General features: G+C 41.8%; 1 protein-coding gene across 2 annotated transcripts; it reads right to left on the bottom strand.

Annotated features, from left to right (window-relative positions):
• Nucleotides 1-337: 337 nt before the first annotated feature.
• Nucleotides 338-23,879, bottom strand: LOC119474267 (filamin-A-interacting protein 1-like). Of its 2 annotated transcripts, none has more exons than XM_037746155.1 (6): nt 23,652-23,879; nt 11,329-11,602; nt 10,798-10,971; nt 10,404-10,582; nt 1,893-4,686; nt 338-572 (listed from the first exon to the last, which is right to left on the bottom strand). In XM_037746155.1, exons 2-6 carry the CDS (start codon nt 11,593-11,595, stop codon nt 366-368), a joined length of 3,621 nt encoding a protein of 1,206 aa, XP_037602083.1. In that variant the 5' UTR covers nt 11,596-11,602; nt 23,652-23,879; the 3' UTR covers nt 338-365. The 2 variants fall into 2 exon arrangements, with proteins under 2 accessions (XP_037602083.1, XP_037602084.1); XM_037746156.1 differs by lacking the exon at nt 23,652-23,879 and adding an exon at nt 22,103-22,222.

The following is a 23,879-nucleotide window of genomic DNA, read 5'->3' as shown; positions in this document are numbered from 1 at the left end:
AAATAAACATAATTTACTTGAAAAAAGTATTTTGACTTATAACGTGTCCTTATAAAATATTATAAACAAACTCCTTATATGTGAGACAACCACTCAAAGCAGGAAGCAGTTAGTTGCAGCACGGTCTGATATAATATTTAACCCAAATGTCCATCACAATACACACTGTAAATACAGAGAATATGATTCCATCTAAATGGCAGAAATGGATATGAGACAGTACAAAAGACTTATAAAAATGTCAAATGGCTTATTTAATTACAAAATGCCTCTGTGTCTTGTAATGTCTAGCTGAGTTGTATAGGGACATCAGAGCTTTTTTGAAGCACCATATCTAGAGTATTTTCTTGGTACTATTATGTCAATCAGCCCTTTCCTCCGTTTTGTAAAGTATTGCTATTCACAGTCGATTTTTTAACTTCTATCCTCATAGACTGACTCTCAGTTCGTGACTCCAGCTTCACTCCGCCCGAGATCCCCAGAGATCCCAGCACGGCCTTCCCCGTCTTCAGGCTCTTGGACATTGGGATGCGGGTCAGCCCTGTGCGAGGTGGCTGGGCATCGTGCCCACTCTGTTGACAATAGAGAGAGAGAGTACAGTTTCTCAGGCAGGAGAATAAAGACAGGAGAGCACTGGAGGGGAACATAAAGAGTAAATAATGGAAAAGAGGTAAACCCCATTACAGGAAAAAAGGGAATTCTGAATTTCTAAACAGTGTAAACTGATCATTATGCGCTGTAGGAACTGTGCGAATGAAAAATGTAAATATTTATTCATTCTTTCACTACAATCCAAGTGGGTGAGCACTGTGTCCAGGCTATGGTTTCAGTGTGTTGTTACTGGTGCAAGACTGTTTTGTGTCAGCCAGAGGGCACTGAGCCCTGCACGGCTGTTTGTGAATGTAAACACTGTGTAACAACTATAAATTACAGCATGACTGTAGCAGAGTGGCAAAATGCCACATCATTAGGCTAGCTCTGCTGTTCTGAGGCCTGACCATAGGAGCATTTCTGTCACGCTATCTGATCCACAAAGAGCATATTTATAAGGTCCACTGAAACACCAACAGTGTTACTTCATCTCCCATTTCTAGAAATGAAGCTATTAGTGAACAGAGTTACCCTATGAAACATCACATGATATGAAGACTTTATGTATCTTAACGAAATAGTTTGACATTTGACATTTTGGGAAATAAGCTTATTCACTTCCTGTCTGAGAGTTACACAAGAAAATCAATACTTCTCTAATTTACCTATGTGAAATATAAGCCTACAGCTCACAGCTGGTTAGTTTAGTTTAGCACACAGACTGGAAACAGGTTGAAACAGCTAACCTGGCTCTGTTTGAAGGTAATGAAATCTTACAATCACCTCTAAAACTAGATATAACACATTAACACATGTTGTCTGTTTAATCTGTACAAAAAAATGTGCAAAAATGACAATTTATACGTTTTACAGGGGGGTTGTAGTCAATGTAGTCCTATACATACCCTACAGTAGAAGAGCAAATCGTAAGGATAAAACAACAAACGAGATATAACGTGTTCAGAGGTGCTTCAGAGTCACTATGATGGAAGTTAATGGATTTTCAGCTCTACTACTTTTTACCAAATCTACTTTGGTAGCAAGTACTTCAAATTAACTGTAAAGGGCCTTTCACACAGAACTGGGTGACGGCACCACTGCGCTCTGAAACCCATTATTTTCAATGGCTTGCACAACAACGGCTTTTTGCTACGCTGAGCAAAGCGCTGAATCCAGCGTCGAGCGCAGCGCAAACTGCGTTCTGTTGGAAAAAGCCATTAGTGGTAATATCTGTGGATTATCTACAGTAAATTGCTGTTGGGCAGGTATCTCAAAGAATGGACAAACTAAACAAAACTTACCATGCTTTGTGTGGGTCTGGAAGTGGCGGATGTAACAGGGGATATAGTGATAGTGCTCATCACTTTGCTCTGTGTGGTCCTGGTAGTCGTGGTGGTGATTTGACGGGGGGAGCGTAAAACTGTCCCAGTTGATAAGGTCATTTCTTTGCTCTCTGTCACCGGCCTGACTACCATCTTTGGGGACATGCTGTTGCCTAGATGAATGTGGATCTTGTTATCGTCAGTGGTGGTGATGATGCTAGCGCTGGTGTGGCCCTTACGTATAGGCATTGGGACCATCTGCTTCTCGGGGGTAACCTTGAACACAGCTCGGCCCATGGTCATCTCCTGGGGCTCTGGGGAGGAAGATGCTTCAGGCACTATAGCAGTGCTCACTGTCGTAATAGAGACAGGGGACATGGGCCTTCCTGAGGCAGGGGAGAGGGCTCGGCTGCTCTCTGGAGACTTGGCTCTGGATATCGTTGTGATGGTGACTGGAGACTTGGCTCTTTCAGGGCCATGAGGTCCAATGATGGACTTTCTCTTGTGGGTTGGAGCAGAGTAGGTGGGAATGATTGTGATTCTGGATTTAGGTTGAGATGGGTTAGGGCTGAGGGGAGCCGAGCTAGAGAAAGCGTCCTCAGCAGTGGGACTGCTGATCTCAAGAGTGGCCATGTTGTTTTGGTGGTCTGGTGTTACGCGGATGTGTAACTGTCCTTGCTTTTGGGTCACGGTCAGTTCAGAAGGCATGTGACTTCCATTAATGTGCAAATGCTTCCCCACATTGGCCTCTTGAGGGGTGTTGTCCTTTTTCCTCATCCAGGGAATCCATGATTTCTTCACACCCAGGTCGCTGCTAGATGAAGGGCAACGCTCAACACCACTCTTTTCTGTTGGCTTCTTCAGGCACTTCTGTCTGAGGTTGTTCATGATGTGATTCTCTTCTTGAACAGACTTCCTGATGAACACAGCTGGGGTATCCTCCTCTGCTGGCCCACTGGACGATGCCTCTGTCTGTACTCCAGTGGATGTCACGGCAACGTCCACCATTCTCCTCCCATTCAAACTGGGCCTCAATGCTCGACTGTGACGCTTTGCTATCTCCAACTCTTTGGTGAGATGGAAAACTTCAGTGCCCATGTTCTTGGCTCTCTCCTCCTCTTCCAAGAATCTCTGCTGCAGGACAGAGTAATCCACTTGGAGTTGAGAAAGTTGATCTTCCTTGTGCATCAGTTCATGGATCTTCTCCTTGAGGGCTACAACGTCCGCCTGCAGTTCCCTGGTTTTGACCTCCTCTCTCTTGCATCGGTGTCGTAGGTCTACTTCCTGGCTTTCCTCCTCTCCTTTCTCGATTGCTTTGTTTCGTGCTATCTGACCCCTCATTTCCTCCACCTGTTGGGAAAGAATGTTGGCTTTGTCTTGTTCCGTCATGAACCTTTTCTCCAACATGTCGTACTGATCCTCCGTCTTGATCAAATCTCCCTCAACTACTTCAAGTTGTTTGAGACGATTTTTCAAGCGTTCAATTTCAAATGTTAGCTCCTTAACTTTGTTGTCTTCTCTTTTGACAGGATCAGACATTCTTCCCAGTTCACATTTCACTGAATTCTTCACCAACAGCTTTTCTGCTTGCTCAAACCCATCTAACCTCTTTTTCATTTGACTGACCGTAGAACTAAGATCCTTAGTTTTATCGCTTTCATAAGCTAACTTAGTGCTAAGCTCCCCCTTTTCTATGGTTAGAGTCTCTACTTTGGTTTCCATCTCTGATTTCAACTTCAAGATCTTTTTGCTTTCCTCTATCAGTTTCTCAGTCACCTCCATAACTTTACCCTGCTCAACTGTGACCATCTTACTCAAATCCTCTTTTTTCTTCTCGTCTGACTTCATTCTTTCCATCAGGGTCTTTCTTTCTTCCATCAAAGCAACAGTCAATGATTTCAGCTTACTCAAGTCATCCTTAAGGCTCAGCTCGGACTTCTCTAACTTCAGCTCAGAAGACTCTACCTCTTTCATACGGATCCTGAGAGCTACGACTTCATCTGAGAGCTCTTTGGTGAGCCCCTGCTCTGTCTCTAGAGCGGTGTGTAACTGTGCACACTCGGCCTTGCTCACGCTGAAGGCGCCCTCAAGTTTCTCTAACTCCATCATTCTTTTCTGGAGCTTCTCCACTTCCAACCTGAGGTCTTTGCTCTTGCTATTCTCCTCCTGTAGCCTCTTTCTGAGCTCCTTGCACTGATGTTCCGTCTTAGTAATCTCCTCATCCTTTCCCTCCATCTCCAGCACCCGTTTCCGCAAGTTCTCCAACTCGGTGATCAAGTTGGAGTTGCCGGACTCCCCTTTGCTGATCGTTTCCCTCAGTTCCTGCAGCTCCTCCTCAGATTTCCTCAAGGCCCTGTTGCTCTCCTCTAGCTCCTCCACTTTATGCGTAAGCCCTAAAAGATTGGCATTAAGTTGACGGTTGTGGATCTCCTGACTGGCCAGCTTGGCGCTCATTTCCTCATGTTGTTGGGTGAGCTTGGCAGATTTCTCTTTAAGCTCAGCCTCCAGGTTCAGCACCCTGTGGCCATCCTCTTGAGCACGCTCCTTGGCTTCACTCAGTGACTGCTCCCACTGCTGGAGCTGCTGGCTGAGTTCCTTGGCCCGCTGGCTCTGTTGGTCCATTTGCTCCAGGTGCTGCTGGCGCTCAGTGACCAGCATCAGCGCAAAGGACTTCAGTTTGACCAGCTCCTCCCGCACCTTGGCCAGACGTTTAGAGTGCTCCTTTTCCTTTTTTACCTGGTAGGCCTTCTCGTTCTCAAGCAACCTCTTCAGTCTAAAACGTGAAGGGAAAAAACAAAGGCAAGGCATTAGTTTGGTGTTGTATTGATTTCCAAGCCACTAATTGTGTCTGTGTTTGCCATCGTGTCATGGAATATGAATAACTTGTATTCCAGGATGCAATGTTTTATCCCAGTTAATGTTTCGATGATAGAGAGTGATAATCCCGATTCTTTACAGACATTTTATAAGACTTGTTTGAGTGTCAAAATGCTTTGTCTTTATGGAAATTATAAACTCAAAACACACACACCCAAAACATATCCCATTTTTTGCATTAAACATATTCAAACTATCATTCACAGATATAACAAAATGTTATATTTGAGTCCAACACTCACAGAATTTGATAGAACAACTGACCATAATACACAGTATATTGTGCAATAAAAGAAAGATCATACATACAATGCTACTATGCAGAGCAAGCAATAAGGTCAAAAGGGAAAACTTGCAAAGATTAACACTACAACTCCCAAACATTCCTGCTATTTCCATCCCTGTTGTTGGGATAGAGACTAAGAACACAAACTTGCTAGTGAAAGTTTAACTAACACCCCCTCACCAAGTGGTCTTCTTTTCTCTCAGCTTCTTTCTATGCTGCTCATGCCCATTCTCATCTCCCGGCTCCAACAAAATACATGCAAAGCAGATTGAATGCAAAGCTGCATCTTCTCCCTTTACACTCACAGGGACAGTTTTTGCATTGCAAAATAAACCAAATTAATGTAGGCACCAGCACAACAAAGAAGGTTGTGCATCAACAGCCCTAAATGTTCAATATCCACTATTGTGGATGCAGTCACAACACCTCAGAAACTTTACAACAAACCCCATTTAAAACTTACCCACTATGGATGATCTACAGCCAGCATATATACATTTCTGCCATTCTACAAAATCCACTGAGAACGCATAAGAAGTAGCAACTGGGGGCCTCCTTTTCCACAGATCCTCCACCGTCACATTCCTGGCATGTTATCGGGACAATGAAAGGTGAATAAATACAGTGGAGCACCACCGGACTTCTAGTGAGTGATGTCACCTCATCCATATAAGGCAGTGATGTGTGTAAGAGAGTGTGTGTGCTGCTCTGCTTGGGACACTGTGAAGGGGGTGGGACCCTTGGACCCACAGGAGGAGTGTTTTGCAAAACTCCCCCCTAATTTTCATGCTTTCATAAAACATGGCATGTTTGAGGGGAAGAATATACCATAAAGTTAAGAAATTTATTATAAAGAATGAAGAAATATTAACATTTTTCTCAGACAAAATCAAGCTCAGTACAAGTTTGGTGCAAATTAAATTATATTTCCATTTCCTAAAGCGCAGAGGATATTGCCTCTGCAGACCGGAAGCTCTAATCTCACCGGTACAGGAGAGGAACGTCTGCTGTAGTTCCACTCGAGGGGGAAACTGGACTTGAACTGGGTTCCTTGCAAAGTCTACATGTGATGAGGAAAGCAGATATGGCCAAGTTGGATGTCTCCCTTGAGGTGAAGAGGATCTGGGAGGATATGTAACCATGACAATAGGTTTATGAAGTGCTATGCCTTGACTTTTGCATGGAACCGTACAGTTAATCTTATAATGAACCACGGTTTTTCACAACCCGACATCTCTGAATGAATTGAATTTGAAACTCTAAATGTTGATTGTCAGTTTTGTAAGTGACAGTAAACATCTACATTGATTCATGTTACCAGCAGCCTCCATTGCCAAGTGGGATCAGTGGGTCTGGCTACTGTACGAAGGAGCCATCCAGATCTCAGAGTGCAGCTCTTAACATTCATACTTAAACAGTCACTGATACCCTAGAAATTGGCACACTAAAATTACTTCCACGCAAAGGTCAAAGTCATGATGTCATAGGTATTTGGCTCCAGTGGTCAGTGGACTAAATTGGCTGTATACAGTCTATCCAATCCTTCAAGTGCATTATAGGTTTAACAAAGTTCTTTGAATGAGGGTTTCAACTTTTTAAGCAACTAAAATGTGCGTGTAAGAAATAAAAACTCATTCCACAGGTGCAATCCATAAGCCAACATCCACGAGAGAACATGTTTTTTCATCATGGAGCAACATCTCATCCCATGTTTCCTGGGGAATTTGCTCAGAGGCACTGCAGCCCCCCTGTGTCAGGAGGCCGAGGATTGAAGCAGACATGAACTGCCAAAAAGCTGTCAAAACACTGTGTTGTACAGTAATGACCTCTCTTGACAGAGAAAAAGCACTAAGCGTTAAACAAGAGCGGCCGTGATAGTGTACAGTACACAAGACTAATGGGGTGTTAAAAGAGAGAAATCAGAAGCAAGCTATTTACCACAATAGGTCTACACACACACGATCTGCTGACACAGGGTGGAATAATGTGAAGTCTTTGTCGCAAAGGTTTTAAAATGACAAGAAAACAAACATTTTAGTTTTCAGTCTCAGGTCTGCATTTTCATCGTGTGTGCGTGACTTCACATGTGGGCGATTTCTTCCGTTAATCATTGCACATACCGCCACGCCACTTAAATATTTTAACTTCTTGACATATAAATTGCTTTCTCGTCTCAGAGGGTGTTAATGGCTGATCGCCACCAGTCAGAAACTCCTGTGCCCACACTCTGCATTCCTGCAGGTGTTTGGCACAAGACCTTTGACTTTTCTCTCTTCACTCTAACCCAGACGGTGGGAGGAGATCACATCGATAGAGACGAGATGATGACACACTTCTCACCTGAGAGATTGAATGTCAAAACAGATACCTGACATGGGAGATATGTGCTTCTGTGTAGGCGTTTGCGCTATATTCGTACAAAGAAATAATGTTTTTGTGCATTTTTTAATCTGTTTTCACACAGTATGAGCTTGTCTGTGTTTTGCGTATTGGTGCCAGCTCATCCGTGAATCCTATGTCCATTTTGTGTCCTTCTACGGCAACAGATAGAAGACTGGGCGCTGCAGCTGCTGACAGATCAAGACCTAGCAGAGCTCATCCCTTTGACCCTTTCTGTGAGGTGACTGAGGACGACGTGGGCATGAGCCAAGGAACCTGTTGGAAACTACCTGGCATAAGAAGGAGGTCATTGCATGCAAAGCAAGGATCAAGTGAAAGTTAAGTGGTAGTTCACTTGTGATTTGTTCCATATGCTTCAAACTGAAGCCTTGGCTTACTGTTTCCAATGTTTAAAGGTCTTGATTATGTTACATTCAATGTTTTTTTTTTTTTTTATTAGCCATGTAAGCAGCTTGGCTCTAGGGATGACAATGTCAGTCGGTCGATTAGTGTACTATTTTGGTCCAGATCAGTGGGCAAGCCAATGTGGAAGTGTCTTAAACTTGTATTTTTTCTAATAGCCAGCAGGGGGCGACTCTATGAGAAAATGACCTTACTTCTCACTTAATTTATTACCTCAGTAAACATTGTAAACATGAGTTTATGGTCTCAATCGCTAGTTTCAAGTCTTCTTCAATAGAGCATGACGTTCATTTAGTGAATTATGGTCGCTACCACAACATTGTCAACGTCTGGGAGTTGTTTGTGTTTCCGTCTTAGAGCTTTAACCTTTTCACAGTGTGTTTTCAGTTCATGGAAGTCAGCAGAGCCACTAGCATGGTGTAGACTATTCTATTCACTATATTAAAGGCTCACCTGCACTGTCAAAATGACTTTTGTTCAGATGGTCAAATGCACAATATTTGCCTGTACATCAAAGTGAAAATCTCCTGATTTTATCTCTGCTCTACCTCTGTGCTCATTCATGCATATATTTAGCTTCAGGTTAGATATATTTTGGAGTCAAGTTCAGTTGAATGTCAGTCAACAGACCATATGTATTGAACCTTACAAACCCAAATTGTGCAAGTTGCACACATATTGAAATCATAAAACACCCAACTTCACTCTAGATGACTTAATTTAGGCGTGTGTGCACACTGATTTACAATCAAGAACAAAGTCTTCATTGAAATGTTTTGAATCATGTCTACCCTCTTCTTCTTCCCCTGTCTCATGAAACCAGCCAAAGGAGTAGCTATAAGCTAAACGTCTGCTGTTCATTTCCCCACCCTCTCTTTCGGCGTGTGGTGGCAGCTCAGCTGTCATGAGTGTGATTTAACCTCCGTGGTCTGTTTCCTGTGTCATGCAGTAAAAGCTCGAGGAAGAGAGGTAGTCAGCGCCTCCGCCGTTTGAAGTTTTGACAGTTCATGAAATGCAGCATTTATAAGTGGTCTCTAGTCTGCTCTACAGATGACTGACTATATATACAGTACGCCAGATGCTCTCTCTCTCTCTCTTACTTCCCCTCAGTCCTGCTATCGTGCCTGTTGGCAAACTACTATAGCACACCACATATTAACTTACATGTACAGTAAATGAATGCATCCCCATCTCTCAGGGTTATAGGGTGTGAGAATGGACAGACAGAATACATCCCCCAACAGCCAATCAAACTCTTTCATCTGGAAATATTTTAATTAGTAGGGCCTCTTCTCTCATACGCATTCAGAGCACATCCTCACACTCACTGTGGGGCCCTCGACACACACACGTGTGATACAATCATCACCTCTCCAGTGTTGGAGAGCATGTATGTCCCTCTTTCTCTCTCAATCCCTTGTCTTCTCTTGACCAGGTCGCAACCTCAGTGACGACTTCATTCCACGGATGATGTCATGGGAGATTTGCCCCTGTCAAAGTCCTTTATTCCTTCACTTGTTTTTCCTCCTCTTCCTCCACCCTGTCTCCTCCCCTCTCCACCCCTGACCTCCCTCTTTCCCACAGCAAACGGAGGTATGTGAGGGTTATCACTTTAGTAGTCGCAATCCTCCCCGCCCCCCTTCTCATCTCCTCTTCCTCTCCCTCGTTATTCACTTGGCTGATGAGGCCATCTTTCACACATTCTCAGATGTCCACGCATTCCTTCGCCGCTCTTTTCACCCTGGATTCTCTCACCTCTCATGCTTTATATGTTCCACGCTGATTTTATAAGCCGTGTTGTCATGTTCTCTCTCTTTTGCCACTCTATACTCCTCATCAACCTGTTTCCCTTTCACCATCACTCCATCCACTTTTTTCTCCGGTTTATTTTGCTGGCGAATTCTCCACATGCAATACTGCTTGTTTTAGTAGATACTGACATCAAATATTTCCTTATGGTACCACCTATACAGTATAAAATCAATGTCATCTTCTTTCCCCTCCATATCAAAGTTAAATTCATGATGAAAAAGAATGTCAGTATTACAAAAGCTGCTATTTTTCTGTATTTTAATGTGTATTGAACTGTGTTACACAAATGCTGTGGACAAAAATATGTATTTTAGTGTGTACACATGCATTTTGGTGAAGGGTTAAAGCTTTTCTATTTTTGCTTCAGTTTTTTATTTCGCTCACTAATAGACATTTGTTTGTGTTCTTCTAATTTAGAAAAATAATATTTGAAATATTGTGCAGGAAGAAAGCAGCCAAAAAGTTATTTGGAAGGTGTAACTTTACAAATTTACATCAGGAATATCATTGTGGACCAACCAGTAGACTAATATTCATCCAATAAAGGGTTAGTTTGATGACCTTGTCATGTCATTTATTGTAGTTACCAAATGATAATTCAAGTAACTGGACATTACTCCACAGAAATGTAGTTGACCAGTAAGTTAGTTTTTAGGAATTCATTTCCTGTGTTAAAGGTGTGGCCCCGGCTCCCTCCTTCCTCTCCTCCTCACCTCTCTCTCTCCTGCTCCAGAAGGTTGGTGAAGTCGTCGCTCTTGTTCATGTAGTCCACGTGTTTGCGTTTCTCTGTGTCCAGCTCGTGGACGGTACGGCGGTGGCACTTTTCAGCAAGCAGCAACTGACCCAGCATCCTCCGGTACGTCTCCTTGTGCTTCTCCTGCAGACGCTCCAGCTGAGAAAGAGCAAAAGATGCACAATCACAGCCACACAGGGAAATACACAAACACATGCCAGGAGAACCATGAACACATAAAAACTAAACTTTATATTTATTTTAAACATGCCAATAATCTCCTGCAAGGTTTTGAGGAATGTCACATGAAATTGATGACCAACTAAATATTTAAACAGCCGATTTTCAACATATAACTGCTGTGACTCACTCACCTCAGCCATAGGCTTTTGGTAAACACTGTGGTCGTGCTGCTCACTGCCAGTGATGAAGCCGTCCCTCTGCAGTGCCGTGAGGGCCGAACCGGGGGCCGCAGATCCATAACGTGATTCAAGGTCCTCTGGGACTGTCTGTTTGGACTTTAGCATGCAGATAACATCTTCTCTGGCCTGAAATCACACAGAAATATAAAGATATACAAATGATACAGCATTATGTGACTTGAGTTGGAAGAGTGTGTATTCACTCCATCTGGACACCTGTTTGAAGAGACTCTTTGTCCCAGACATGCAAATGTGAGAAATGATGTGTTGCCAAACTGCCATTTTCAACCACAAGATAGAGCTATTGCGCATAAAATTGCAGTCAAACTCAACGCAATGGAAGCATGTGCACTTTCCATTCAAACTGGCCTTGTGTTTCAGTCACAATGCCTTTCACAGGTATGTTTTCTTTCCCTCATTATTGCACATACTGTACCCTACTTAATACAACAGGTCAAAGGTCAAAGAGAACAGCCAACCCACCTGAACTTCTCCTTCCATGATCCCCAGCAGTTTCAGCATATCCTTGCTGGACAGATCCATGATATCCGCTCTTTTTTCTCCGTCCTCGGGGGAATCACAGAGTAGCTTCTCTTTGTCAGAGATCACCAAGTTATCCTCACCCTCCTTCTGCTGAACTTTGGCCTTCAGGCTCTTCACTTCCGGTTCTTGGCTGATGTCAGGGTCACCCTGTGGAACCCCAAGCACCCCATTGGCCGGGCTCTCCACCCCGCTGCTTTTGGACCTCATCTTCTACCTGCACCAAGAACAGAGGAAACACCATTTATTTTTTTAAAGCAAAGAGTACCATTCTTGTGTTTTTGCACAATTAATCTCGTTACAGTATGTTACTTTCTCTTTCATGCCATTAATGTCTTGTTATACCACTTTACCACCTAGTTTCAATTGAAGGTTGTCCTCTGGACATCTGTCTACTGTCATACTACAGATGGTGTTGATGTATGGTCACAATTTAAAGTGTGTTTTATGACTTTGGCCTTGACTACTCGCTCACGTTCATCCAATGACATGTGCACTCACACAAACACAAACATACTGTACATATACACAGGATTACAACTGGATGCCTATATGTAACATAAAATAAATATGTGGATAAATATCCACATTGACCCAGCACTGTGTGTGTGTTTGTGTGTTGCATTCCTGACACGTCCCCGTTCTCTCACAAGGCTTGTGTATCTCCTGCTGAGTGTTGATGGTCTGGAAACACATTTGTGGCACTCCTGGGTGTCTTAACCTTCTCTGCTGACATTAAAAGTCTGAGTCAAACGTTTTGTCCAGGTCGCGAAAATAAATCTGTTGGTGACAGACTCTAAATTTAATTTTTGCTACATTAATCATTTGTAACGACACAAGTCACGTTGAGGTGGCCTGTAGCGTGTTTGATTACTTAAACATACAGTGAGCTATAGGAGAATAACATTGAGGAGTTAGTACATACATGTATTGTTTGCTTGTACTGTGCTGCGCTATGTCAGTGGTTCCCAACCTTTTTTTGTCTGATAGCTCCACAGCCCTGTCAGGAGTTCTTATCTTCCAAATGTGTTCATTTGAAATGATCTTTAATTGGATGTTATTTAACATAATTACACGGCTTTGCTGAATACTTGATTCTGATTGGTCAATCACGGCGTTCTACGGACTGTTATTTCTTTATAGCAGACTGTCGCTATGTATAACAGACTTACTTTTAGTTAACTATTTCAACCATTTAACCACTACTTTTAGCTATACCTGTTTCAACTATTAGCCTTTTGTTATCCGTTACTTTTAACAAAATCTTTAGCTGGCTCATCATTGCTGGCAGCTACTGGTTATTGTGACAATTAATTCACGAAAGATCAACATCATACCAGTTAATGTAGTCATTTGCTTGTTTAAAGACTTGAAACTTGACATTGGACTTGCAAAAGAGTACTTGTGAGTATCTCTGCTTTTTAGTTAATGAAAGTATACTTTGTATACCTTAAACTTAAGTACTTAGCCAATGATTTATGTACTACATAAAGAGACTTGCTCCTTTTGCTATATCTGACTTGATGATTTGTGCCTCTACGGTGAACGGATAATCCCAAAACTTGATGAGTTGAAGTAAATTCATATCAAAAACATCTTTTTACAAACTCTCACACACTTTAATAGACTACACTATCAAAAAGTAACCACAACTACAAGCCAAGTATTCCTTTCTGTAGGCCTATAAGGCAAGAATACTTAATTCTACTTTTCTTACGTATATCTTGATCAACGGATTAAGTAAGTAGGCCTATAAACCAAATATACTTTTAAGTATACTTGTCAGTATGAGCCAAGAATATTTACGTATATCTCTAATAAGTACATAAAAAGTAAATTGAAAGTATACTCTCTTATTTTAAGTTCAAAAGGAGTAGACGAATAGCACACTTGAATAAACTTCATTTTGGTAAGGGTATTTTTCCTCCTTAACACAAATGTGTGGATACGTTTTTAATTAGCTGAACAAGTATACCCCTGGTTGGGAATCACTGCAATAAATGGTCAAAGACGCCTTGGAGGTCATTAGGATAGAGGTGTGTTTGCCTTGTGAATGTGTTTTATATGTTTGTGTGTGCACGCGTGTGTGTGTTAAAGCTCTCTAACAACAGCCTCGGGACATTGAGCAAGTGCACTTTATGATTGATTTCAGATATGACATCAACATTGCTTTTTAATTACAAACAGAAACCCCCCCCGGCCTCCAAAATCCCCGCTGTAGAACCCATGGTGGTGATGTCATAGCACCCTGACCTCTGAATCATGCGTTGAGACATCCTGAGCGAGCTCGCCAAAATGTCATTCTCTCTTAAGCACAGGATTGCATGCAATAGCATACACAAAACACACCAACTGTGCATGCACACTGAATATATATACATGTTGCAATATATGTACGCACACAATACCTCCCAAATAAGCATTTGCATGAGTCTAACTAGATTAAAACAAGGTGATAAAAGTGAATGTGCTGTTATAGAAGAGGAATTTGACTTTCTATACGCAACGTTGAATGGTTTGAAAGTGAGTCTATCAAAGGTTCGGTTCACATCAGGAAAAATGTTTATCTGCTTCTGTAAGTGGTCAGCAAAGTTCAGACTAGAGTGAATTCTAATGATGCTTGAAACCAATCTCTTCTGTTTCCAGGAAAAAGACCAGAGCACATGAGAGGGTTGCGCGCAAGATAACAGCGAATGCATCTCTCAGTTCAAACCAACACATTAAGAACATCCCTTATCTTAGTTGTGGGAGTTCAGTGAGTGCACTTTGGCTGCAATGAGAGCTGGTTCTTAACTGGAGATTCATTACAGTGCCTTCTTTCCTGTCCATAACTATTAGTTTCAGCTGTGGCCTCACTATCATTGAGTCTAATGTCGTAGCACAGCAGCGTACGCGAGCGCTTACAGTGTTCATCCCACCATTCAAGCAGTGCCAGAAAGTTATGAGCAGTGAAATGCCCAGTGGTGGAGGGCATTAGAACTGGCACCGCTGGGGCACGAGAGTGATGAAACACAGAGACATGTGCACTACTGTAAATTACTCGGGCAGAGTTCCTGAGTACCGGCGACAAAATGGTTGACACTGAGTTAGAGCAGGTTTATTTTTAATTTCTGGGCTGATGCCATGAAAATCCAGAGAAGCTACTGTAACAGCTCGCTTCGTTTTGCGGTGTCACCGGAGTTCAACAGGGCAAGCAGGAGAGAGAGAGAGTGTGTGTGTGCAGTTATAGCTGAGAGCTAAACTTGTATGTAAACAGTTATTATTAAATAGCAATTCTGTCTGTTGATTGTGTGCCTGTCTGCATTTCTTTTATGTAATTGCTTGATGCTTTTTACCTTTTTTTATCTTTTTACCCCGTACCCCCTTCCCTTAAGAGGCTTTGCCTTTTGCCAAGCCACCATTGTAAATAAGAATTTGTCCTTAATTGACTTCCCTGGTTAAATAAAGGTTAAATAAAATAAATAAATAAAATACAAATGTATTAAACTGACCAATATGAATGTATTAAAGGTCATAAAGTGAAGAGGATTTCCACAAAAATCTTGCAAAAATATGCAAATTACTTTGTCTTCCTCAAACGACCAACATCAACACACAAATATTGTTTTTGATTTATTGCAGAGATCTGTGACAAATAGTAATAAACACATTTCTGTTAATGTTGGGTTTCCTGTGGTGACTGGACTACATCCTAACCTCTAACACATTACTAAAATCTGCCTTAATTGATTTGTTTTTTGTGTTAGAACCAATTGCCTTTTTACCTACATTATTGAGCAGACATGGAGCAACATAAGCATTGATTTGGAGTCCGGATAATGTCCAGCCGATGAATCTAAGCCTAATATACTCGCCTTTTAACTCTGGTTTGGTCTCAACCAACTCCAAAGGAAATATCTGCCTCTTTAGCTGCTCCACTAAATGTATGGGCTGCTAACTTTGCCTGTCTGACGTTGCTGGTGCTGTGTAGTTCGCTTAGCTCACACTTGGTTTTCAGAGCTTTTTCACTCGGAAGCAACACCGACAAGAGTGGCGAGGGTGAATCAAGCCAGTAAAGTTGTGGGCTCTAAAACCAAAACAATCAGCTGAAAGACGCTAAAATGCTCCGTAAAACTGATTGAAGCTGTAGAGCTGGTTGATAATTCTCTACAACATCTTTCACAATACACATTTTATCCATTGATAATATAAAAATATGGATTTTAACAGCTTTAAGTTTCATTAAAAGTACTCAAGTCTAACTTTCCGAAGTTACACATGCGCTTCATACAAAACATCTCCTCGACAGCTGTAGGAGATAGTAATCACTATAACTTCACAGGCCCTATTGATGACAAGCCTTTGTCATCCATACGATGTCTTCACTGTCGGATCCACCTTGACCGGTCACTGCAGTCCTGATTGTAGTGAATTCTCCGGAGCAACAAATGGAGATTCCAAAGGCACGTGTCCTGCGTTCCAGTCTGACATGCAACATTCCCAGTTGTCTCTTTGGAGAATAAAGGAGAGCTGGCAGACAATAGGTCTTTACTCTGAGGTCTGTGCCGATCCGCCACAATGCCCACACACATTCATTACATCTAAACTATCGGCACAGTGTTACTGATTGCCAGGAATCCAATTCCATAGTGTCTTCTAATATGAAAGGGTGGGATGATAGCCAGCGAGGCCCCAGTCAAGGCCTGAGCCTAAATTTAAAGCTGGATCCCAAATCTATCCCATGGTTTGGGCAAGTCCAGCTGTCACATATATGAGTATTTATAGGCCTAAACAGAACACATGCCTCCGTTCCACAGTAAAAAAAGAGGCTATAAAATGTTGTCAGTGGTCAGCAAGTTAGTGAATACCACTGATGTTCACTATGACCTTTATCTTTGGTCTGAAGTTCCATTTACTCCAAGTATTTCATACAAGAATACGGTGCTCTTTAGTAGCCGCCACATTGGGAGTATAGGCTGTAACACACGTCAAATTAACTTCACATTATCAGTGATGAACCTTGATTAAGAATTGAAACAATGAGTTAATTAGTCAATTAATACAAGATTAGTCAGCAACCGTTTGAAAATCAATGAAATGTTTCAGTTGTTTAATTATGCCAAAACGTTGAATATCTTTGGGTTGTGGACTGTTGGTTGGACAAAACCAGACATTTGAAGCTGTCACCTTGGGTTTTCATAGCTTTTGATAGACATTTATCACTAACTTTTTGACATTTCAAGTGATTAATTGATTCATTAAAAATATATTTGCTATGCTTTAAAGCAGCAGTGGGTAGAAATGGAGCAATTATGATTAAAAAAGTTATTCTTATAAAATGGTCACTATATCCTGACAGTAGTACATGAGAAAAAAAATCATGCTCCTAATGACATCTGCAAGGTTTCACAGACCGGAGGAAAACAACCAATCAAAGCCGAGCTGGAGCCTTGCCGTCTCTGAGCAGCTGTCAATCACTCGCAAACTCCGATCAAACGGTGAAACTAGGCAGCGCTGATCAAATATGAATCAATATTCTGTTACTGTAATGCCTATTTCTCGTATAATATGTTTTCAGAAACATCTTGTAGTGTACTGTTCAGCTGTAAAATGAGAACGTTTGTGACCCGGCAGCCATGTTGAGATCAGTTGAGGAAATACCAAGCACCGCCCACCAGCCGGAGCAAACTTTCCCACACTTGAATATGCTGAAAGGTTATCATGGAATTTTTGCCCAATGATGTCAAAAACATTCTGCCTACTGCCACTTTAATTATAAAAAATATGGGTGAGTGTTAATTTTGTGCATGTAGGTTGAATTAAAACCCTTCATGTGATGCATGTCCGCATGATGGGGTCTGGTAACCCTATTCCAAGCCCTACAACAGTAACACCTATATTATGTTACTCGTCTTTTTATACACTTTATCTCCTGAAATATCAGGCTATAATACTGGCAATTAAACATTATGCTCGTATGTGATATTCACATAGAGAGTAAAAGTGAGGAGGGGGAGAGGTCTGGCGATAGAAGTCTGACTCGTAGCCAAATTCATTTGCCAGAGATGAGGGATGAGGAAAGCAGCTGCAAATAATGCAACATGTTATAGGAAAAAATGACTTCAGTGAGTTTGATACATTCACACCACAAACCCAATGTGACTAAATAAGGAGTGGGAAATGTTCTTTGCATGCAAGCGTTTGGCAACTTGTTCTGTCAGAGGACACTGATAAAATGCAGTGTGCTCGAGAAGCTCTTCCGTCCTGACAAGAAAAACATATCGGCCCGCCAAGGTATAGGAATTTCAATCAAAACTGTAGCTGTGGATGATGAGATTCGAAGCTACGAGTCAATCCGTCTGATAATGAAAGTTTTTGTGAGCACCTATTTTCCCTGCAAGCGTACAAAGCTGTAGTCTGTTCTGGGATTTTGATGGACAGCGTGTATCAGCCATAGACGACCACTGACCCCTGGGGTCAGATTTTACTTAACAGCCGTGTTGTAGGAAAATAAAGACGCTTTAGGCAGAGAAGGATGAGAGGCTTTTTCTGCTCAGATAGCAATACCGCTATCTAAAGAGCCTCCATGGACAAAACCCAAGCATTTACAGCTTGTCTTAGTGTAATGATGGCTTCTATTAATACCTCAGAGCGACAATAACTCAAACACTGGCACGCCATACTGGAGCAAAATGTCAGCATAGGTGGTGGGTTTCATCTTGTAGTATTCTCCTGATGTCACAATAACCTGATCCTCTCACTGGAGCCTACTGGAGCTTCAGCAGTTCACTAATGAGCCAACTGAGAGGAATGTTGGTACTCCTCTACATATCATTTCTCACATTCATGGCTTACTTGCTCAGCACAGGTATAGTTCCTGAATCAGTCACTTATAAAATAAGATATTTATGATAGTTGTGCTGGTGGCAGTTTGTTAAATATTCACTTTGATTTACTTTTATCAACTCATGTGATAGCAAATCTTTACAAGCTGAAACATGCTCTAAATTGGGTCATACATTATGTACACATGCTGTGCATGGGAGACTTTAATGCATATTGTATGCAGTCACACAATATACTGTCACTTAGCATATGGATGGGTGCAGCTGCTGGAATACATGACTCACCTCCATCCGTCATAATTACTGTAGTTTAATATACATGATCGGAAAAATTAACACATCCATTATTTCTAAGTGTTAATATCCCTAGCAACAGCATTTATTTAGTCTATTGAGAGTCTGTAAACGGACACCGACTTATCAAGCACCCGGTTCTACTGGACCAATGGCATATCAGCTTTACTGCATGGAGATCAAGGAAGAGATCCAGTTCTAACTGTTCTATGAATAGAAACAGCAAGACAACATATGGATGAAGCGGTCTCAGATATGGTACAATGTCATGGGGTTGGTCATGTGTCTGAGGTCTCGTCTGAACGATCAGAATTCCATGGATTGACTTTTCTGTCTTGGCCAGGAGTCCCAGAATTAATCAGTTTTTCTGACTACTAGTTTTTAGGGTCCTTGTATAGAAGAAAGTAATATTAGGCCTTTTGGGATGCCAATTATGAGGTTTTCATCAATGAAATGCATTGTTTAGATTGGACAGCCTCTTTGTTTTCATGGCACTCCTAAAGCATACAGTAATACTATAGTATTATAGTGGTTACTCAGCAGGTTTAAGAAATATTGCTCAAAGTTATGCCGATGACACACGTATATTAGAGGCATTTCATTGCATTTGCAGTTCAAAGATTCGAAGAAGCTTTGTCACTTGCTCATGTAACTTAATGTCACATTGACTGTATATTAAGATCTTTTTAAATGGACACTCCACAATCCTATCTTCTTAGTGGCTGGTAGAGGCAGAGATAATAATAAAATATTTTAGCAGTAAGGATGACCATTATCAATCAAACTGCCTTTTAAATTTTATTTTTTATATACTTTTCGTTCCAAGGTTTCAATTTATTACTTCCTGTGTGTCAAAGGCAGAATGAAAAGAATTTTCCTAAAAAAAAAAAAGTAGAGACTCATACAAAAAGAATCCCTCTTAATCATCATCTTGAGCCGGGGAGGAGGGGTCAACTGTGAATGTTGTGTTAACAAACTGCAACCGACAAATCCAACTCATTCTGCCTTTGAAAGAATTTGCTGCTGGTGAACATGCAAGACCTAGAAATGAAATTGGATAAAATAAAACACATCTGTGATATGTAAGCTAGTGGAGACGTTGACATTTTTACACAATGAATCGAGCATAGACAGCAAGGTCAGGAACGCCTGTAATTTGTTATCCATGTTGAAATAACTACTCATAGTGAAGGTTGATGTTCTTTGTTTTCTTCCGGAAGAGGGTCAGGTAATAGGGGCATGACGAATCAGGGGAGGACTCTTCGTGACTGATGATACCCCATCAGGAATTGAACATATGTGTTTGCGCCATCGCTTTCAAAAGTCTCCGTTTCCACCCGTCCTAAAACGCAATCCCGGAGTTTTCAAACTAAAACAGGGTCAGCAGCATTTTCAAAAGTCTTTCTTTAAGGGGTTAAAAGATGCCGGTGTAGTATGGACGCTATAAACATAAAAAAAAAAAGGTATTAGTGTGGATGTAGTTCGGCTACAAAGCTGGCTGTAGACTCTTGGTCTTGTTATCAAAATCAGCACCAAATGTTAGACAAAGTTAGCAACATGCTGGTAAAGAAAGACAAACATCGAGCAAGCTAATGACCCAGATATTTTGTCTTAGGAGGTGGTGGAGACCAAAACAACGGAAAAAGGAGATCCACTGTTGGACGTAAACTCAGGTGGTGAGAAACACAACTCCAGTGCAATGGTAACGTCTGCTGCTGATGTCTATCAACCTCAACATCAACCTTGAGAACTTTGTAAGGTTGAAATATGTGTTTGTTAGCTTGCGTTGGACCCTAGAGGCCAGGAGATTAAGCCTTAAAGTAAGCCTTTCTTGTCCGCTAGTAAACAAATGACACTCTGGAGTGTTTGGAATGATAATGTAAAGCTTGGTTAACCGCACCATTCCAAATCTTCGCCACCAACACCCATTTAAGTTTTGTAGATGAGCATGTGTATTGTTTTGTGTTGGTATTGTGACTCTGCTCTTTTGTCTGTTGTTTACCCTTTTTCATAGAGAAAAAATAGTTATTATAAAAACAATGAAATGCATTATTGCAGGTGGGACAAACATAAAGTAGTGGAAAAAAATGGCATTGGGTGCTGGGAACTCGTCTCACTAACAGACGTGTGAAATTACAGTGTGATATTTAGTCAGGGACAATCAACCACTAAGACCAGTCATCCTTATCTCAGTGCTTTCAGGAAATAAACAAAGACAGATGAGATCTCTGTGTGGCTGTCATCATCACAGTTCACTGGAAGTGAGTCATGATGATACCACTTCCCCTCAAAAAAAATTTTCTTTCATCAAACCAAAGTTATTTTTTCCCTCTGAGAAAGATCTAACCATGCAATGCATGATTTATGTACTAAAAGAAAAATAACAGTTAGCCTATTAAGCTTAGATGAACCAGAAACATTTGCAAACACTCGGGATATTCCTACTGTATGTGCAGTGAGTGATCTCACCATTCTAATATTACTACATGTCAAGAACTAATTAACAACCAATTTACTGCTGATAGCGAGTGCATTTTGCCATCTTGTACGCTACGTATCAAATGATCCTGAGAAGATCTTGAGTTGCTATGGCGTTTAAGGACTTATTTTTAAACTAAGGCAACATGAGTTATAAGTACGACTGTTCTGCGAAATGTCCAAATGTGTCTAAACTGCATTTTTGGAATTCAAGACTAGAGGCCCTTATACGAGTGGAGCTGTGCATGTGTCAGTGACAGCTGTTGTTGAGGCCCACCAGACGTAACGGGGAAGACACCGACTACTGGCAGCAATGAGCTCCACCTCCCACTATATTGTGTTTATGTTCATGCACACAGACATACAACCTCACACCATTTTGCTGATATGCACACACAGGCATGCACATACAACACACATGCATAGCACAGTCAGGAAGGAATGGGGTCACTGAGTTGATAATGTGCAGGAAACCATAATGGTGTAGCATAATGCAAGCAATGCATTTGTAATATTAAAAGACACAATCCTTTTGTATGAAGCCGTTTCTGTGCCGTTTATGCTCATTTTACGGTTTATACTTGTATTTTGTTTTTTTTCTAGAACATGTTTACATGTTAAAAACAAAATGCTTCATTTTTCTCATAACATTATTTTCACCCTGTCTGAAACGCTCTGTTTGAGCTTCCAAAAAGCCCAGTCTGCTGTGATTGGTCAGCTGGTCCACTCTGTTGCGATTGGTCAATCGAATGAAACTCTTCGGACTCCGCTCCAGCTCCGCTCTAACTAGCTTTGTTTGAGGGCGTGCTAAACCAACCGTTAGGCAGATATTATGCAAATGTGTTACTTGGTGACATCACCTCATTGTGGATGTAAAGGCAGGATTTCAATCAAGGCGTTTCAGGCAGTTCAGGAGCAGTGTTCCTGTGGGGGACAGTAACTCCCTTTGGTGTGGACTTGCTTTGTAACTTTGCAGACCTTTTACATGCACAAAAAAAGATATAACACGCTAAAGGAAAGGGAAGAAACACAAAAGCGTAATAGGTCCCCTTTAAGTGGCAAGCAATTCTTTGAAAACATGCTGCACATGCCACATGCTTCATGCAGAAACACAGCATTACCTCTCATCTTGTGCGAATACAAAATTACACGTCCTTTCCAACACTGGAACTGCTAAATGTTGCGACAAAATAAATGCCTTCCTTTTCACGTTCTCATGCACAAGCTAACACTACACCTCGCAGTTAGACTACAGTACGTCCTTAACAACCTTTCACTCGAGTTCTCTATGTCACCCAAGTGACATAGAGCTACAGTAATGTCATGAGGTAAGCCAGTGACACATTTAGTGCATCTCAAATCAATGCTGCTTTGGCAAACACCCAAGCTTGGCCAGCTTGGTTTCAGTTCAAACAGGGAGCACATTATTGATTTACAGTAAGACTGATTCATTTACAAGCTGCGACCGATAACTGCCCAGTCAACATTCACAAATCTGTCTTTTGCGAGGGGCCATTTAGGCTGATTGAGCTCCCACAGACTTTGCAGGGCATGCGCCGAGCCAGAGAGGATGAGCTTAGATAAAGCTGGAACGGGCGCAAAAATGTTAATGAGTAATATCTTGGCTCTCTTTGTCTGGTGTCAGTGGTGATATCACTGAGTGCACAGAGGCCACATCAGCTGGGGAGGGTGGGAGGAAGGGAGAGGTTGCACAGAGCCCCCTGACAGAAAGGATCTTTGACAGCAGCGTTAGCCACACCTGCGTTAGATTCCCTTGCTGAAAGCGAGACACATTTCATAGTTTCTTTTCAGGTTCGCCGAGGCGAGGTCATGTGCGCCTTGACAAATGGACGGCGGCTATAGCAGGAGCCATGTCATGTGTCTCCTCCGAAAGGCGGATGACTTCATGCGGATGAAATGGCATTCATTTTTGGCGTCAGTGCGATCCATAAATATTGGGGATGAAAGATGTCATCCTGTTGCAGCTCGCGGAGGCCTCAGACGCTTTGCAATGTTAAGCAGTGGCGGCAGTAGTTTGTGTACTGTATTTGGTGTGTAGGTGCAATGTGAGAAGTTGAGTGAAAAGGTTGCATGTGTATTTCTATACGAGTGCAGATGGATTACATCTCTTTCTCCTACATTCTCAATATCATCCCCTGTTGTCTGGGCGAAGTTGTGGGCACAAAAGCCTTCACACTAAATGGTCTTATTCATACAGCAATATAAGATGTAATTCATTGAGATATGTTTGATTCATGACTCTCTCTTTTCTGTATGCACACAATGCCAAATCTGTATTGCCATTAACAGCACCAAGAGTGGCCCCTTGTCTTCTCATGGGCAAGTAATTAATGCAACATGTCGAAAATCCATATCATTTGAAAAATGAGCTGAATTAAGTATGTTCCTCAGGAAAAGAGTTGTTTCATTCATACAGTGCAGAGGAGTAACCGCAGCTCAAGCGGATTTCTATCAAGCGATGCTCTTTATTAGCTTCATAAATTAATGACAGCTTTAAGCAGCAGCACCTGAGAGGTTTTTCCTGTATTTCAGTCTGAAAGCAGAACAGCTGATACTTTGCCAGAAGCACATGGCTGTCTTTGGGCTGTTTCCCACACATAAGCAGTGAGAACAAGAATGCCTTCATTAGGAGGAACTCAGGAGACTTACCTGCTGTTGTGTTGCCCCCAGGTTTGGAGTCACACCAAGGGTAATCCTAGAGAAAAAAAGGCACTAAAGCAGTAAAGTATCCACTAATATCCTCTGGTCCACTTGTGGTGTCCGCTTGTGCCTGGCTACTGAGTTGTGCCAAGAGCCATCTCAAGCTCTCTCTCTTTCCTTTCAGTTCCTCAGGTCAGAGAGGGAATGGTAGAGAGCTGTAACTTCCCTCTCCCTCTC

The sequence above is a fragment of the Sebastes umbrosus genome, chromosome 16 (assembly GCF_015220745.1).
Source record: "Sebastes umbrosus isolate fSebUmb1 chromosome 16, fSebUmb1.pri, whole genome shotgun sequence".
In the NCBI taxonomy this organism is placed as follows: Eukaryota; Metazoa; Chordata; class Actinopteri; order Perciformes; family Sebastidae; genus Sebastes; species Sebastes umbrosus.
The sequence above is the reverse complement of the archived record's forward strand: the minus strand, read 5'-3'. Positions and strand labels throughout refer to the sequence as shown.

What these genes read in the sequence shown, in the direction of transcription:
- LOC119474267 (XM_037746155.1), bottom strand. Translation starts at nt 11,595, where the DNA reads ATGAGGTCCAAAAGCAGCGGGGTGGAGAGCCCGGCCAATGGGGTGCTT. An exon ending in TCATGGAAGGAGAAGTTCAG is followed by an intron (nt 10,972 to 11,328) that starts GTGGGTTGGCTG and finishes GTGTGATTTCAG; the next exon opens with GCCAGAGAAGATGTTATCTG. An exon ending in CCAGACCCACACAAAGCATG is followed by an intron (nt 573 to 1,892) that starts GTAAGTTTTGTT and finishes TATTGTCAACAG; the next exon opens with AGTGGGCACGATGCCCAGCC.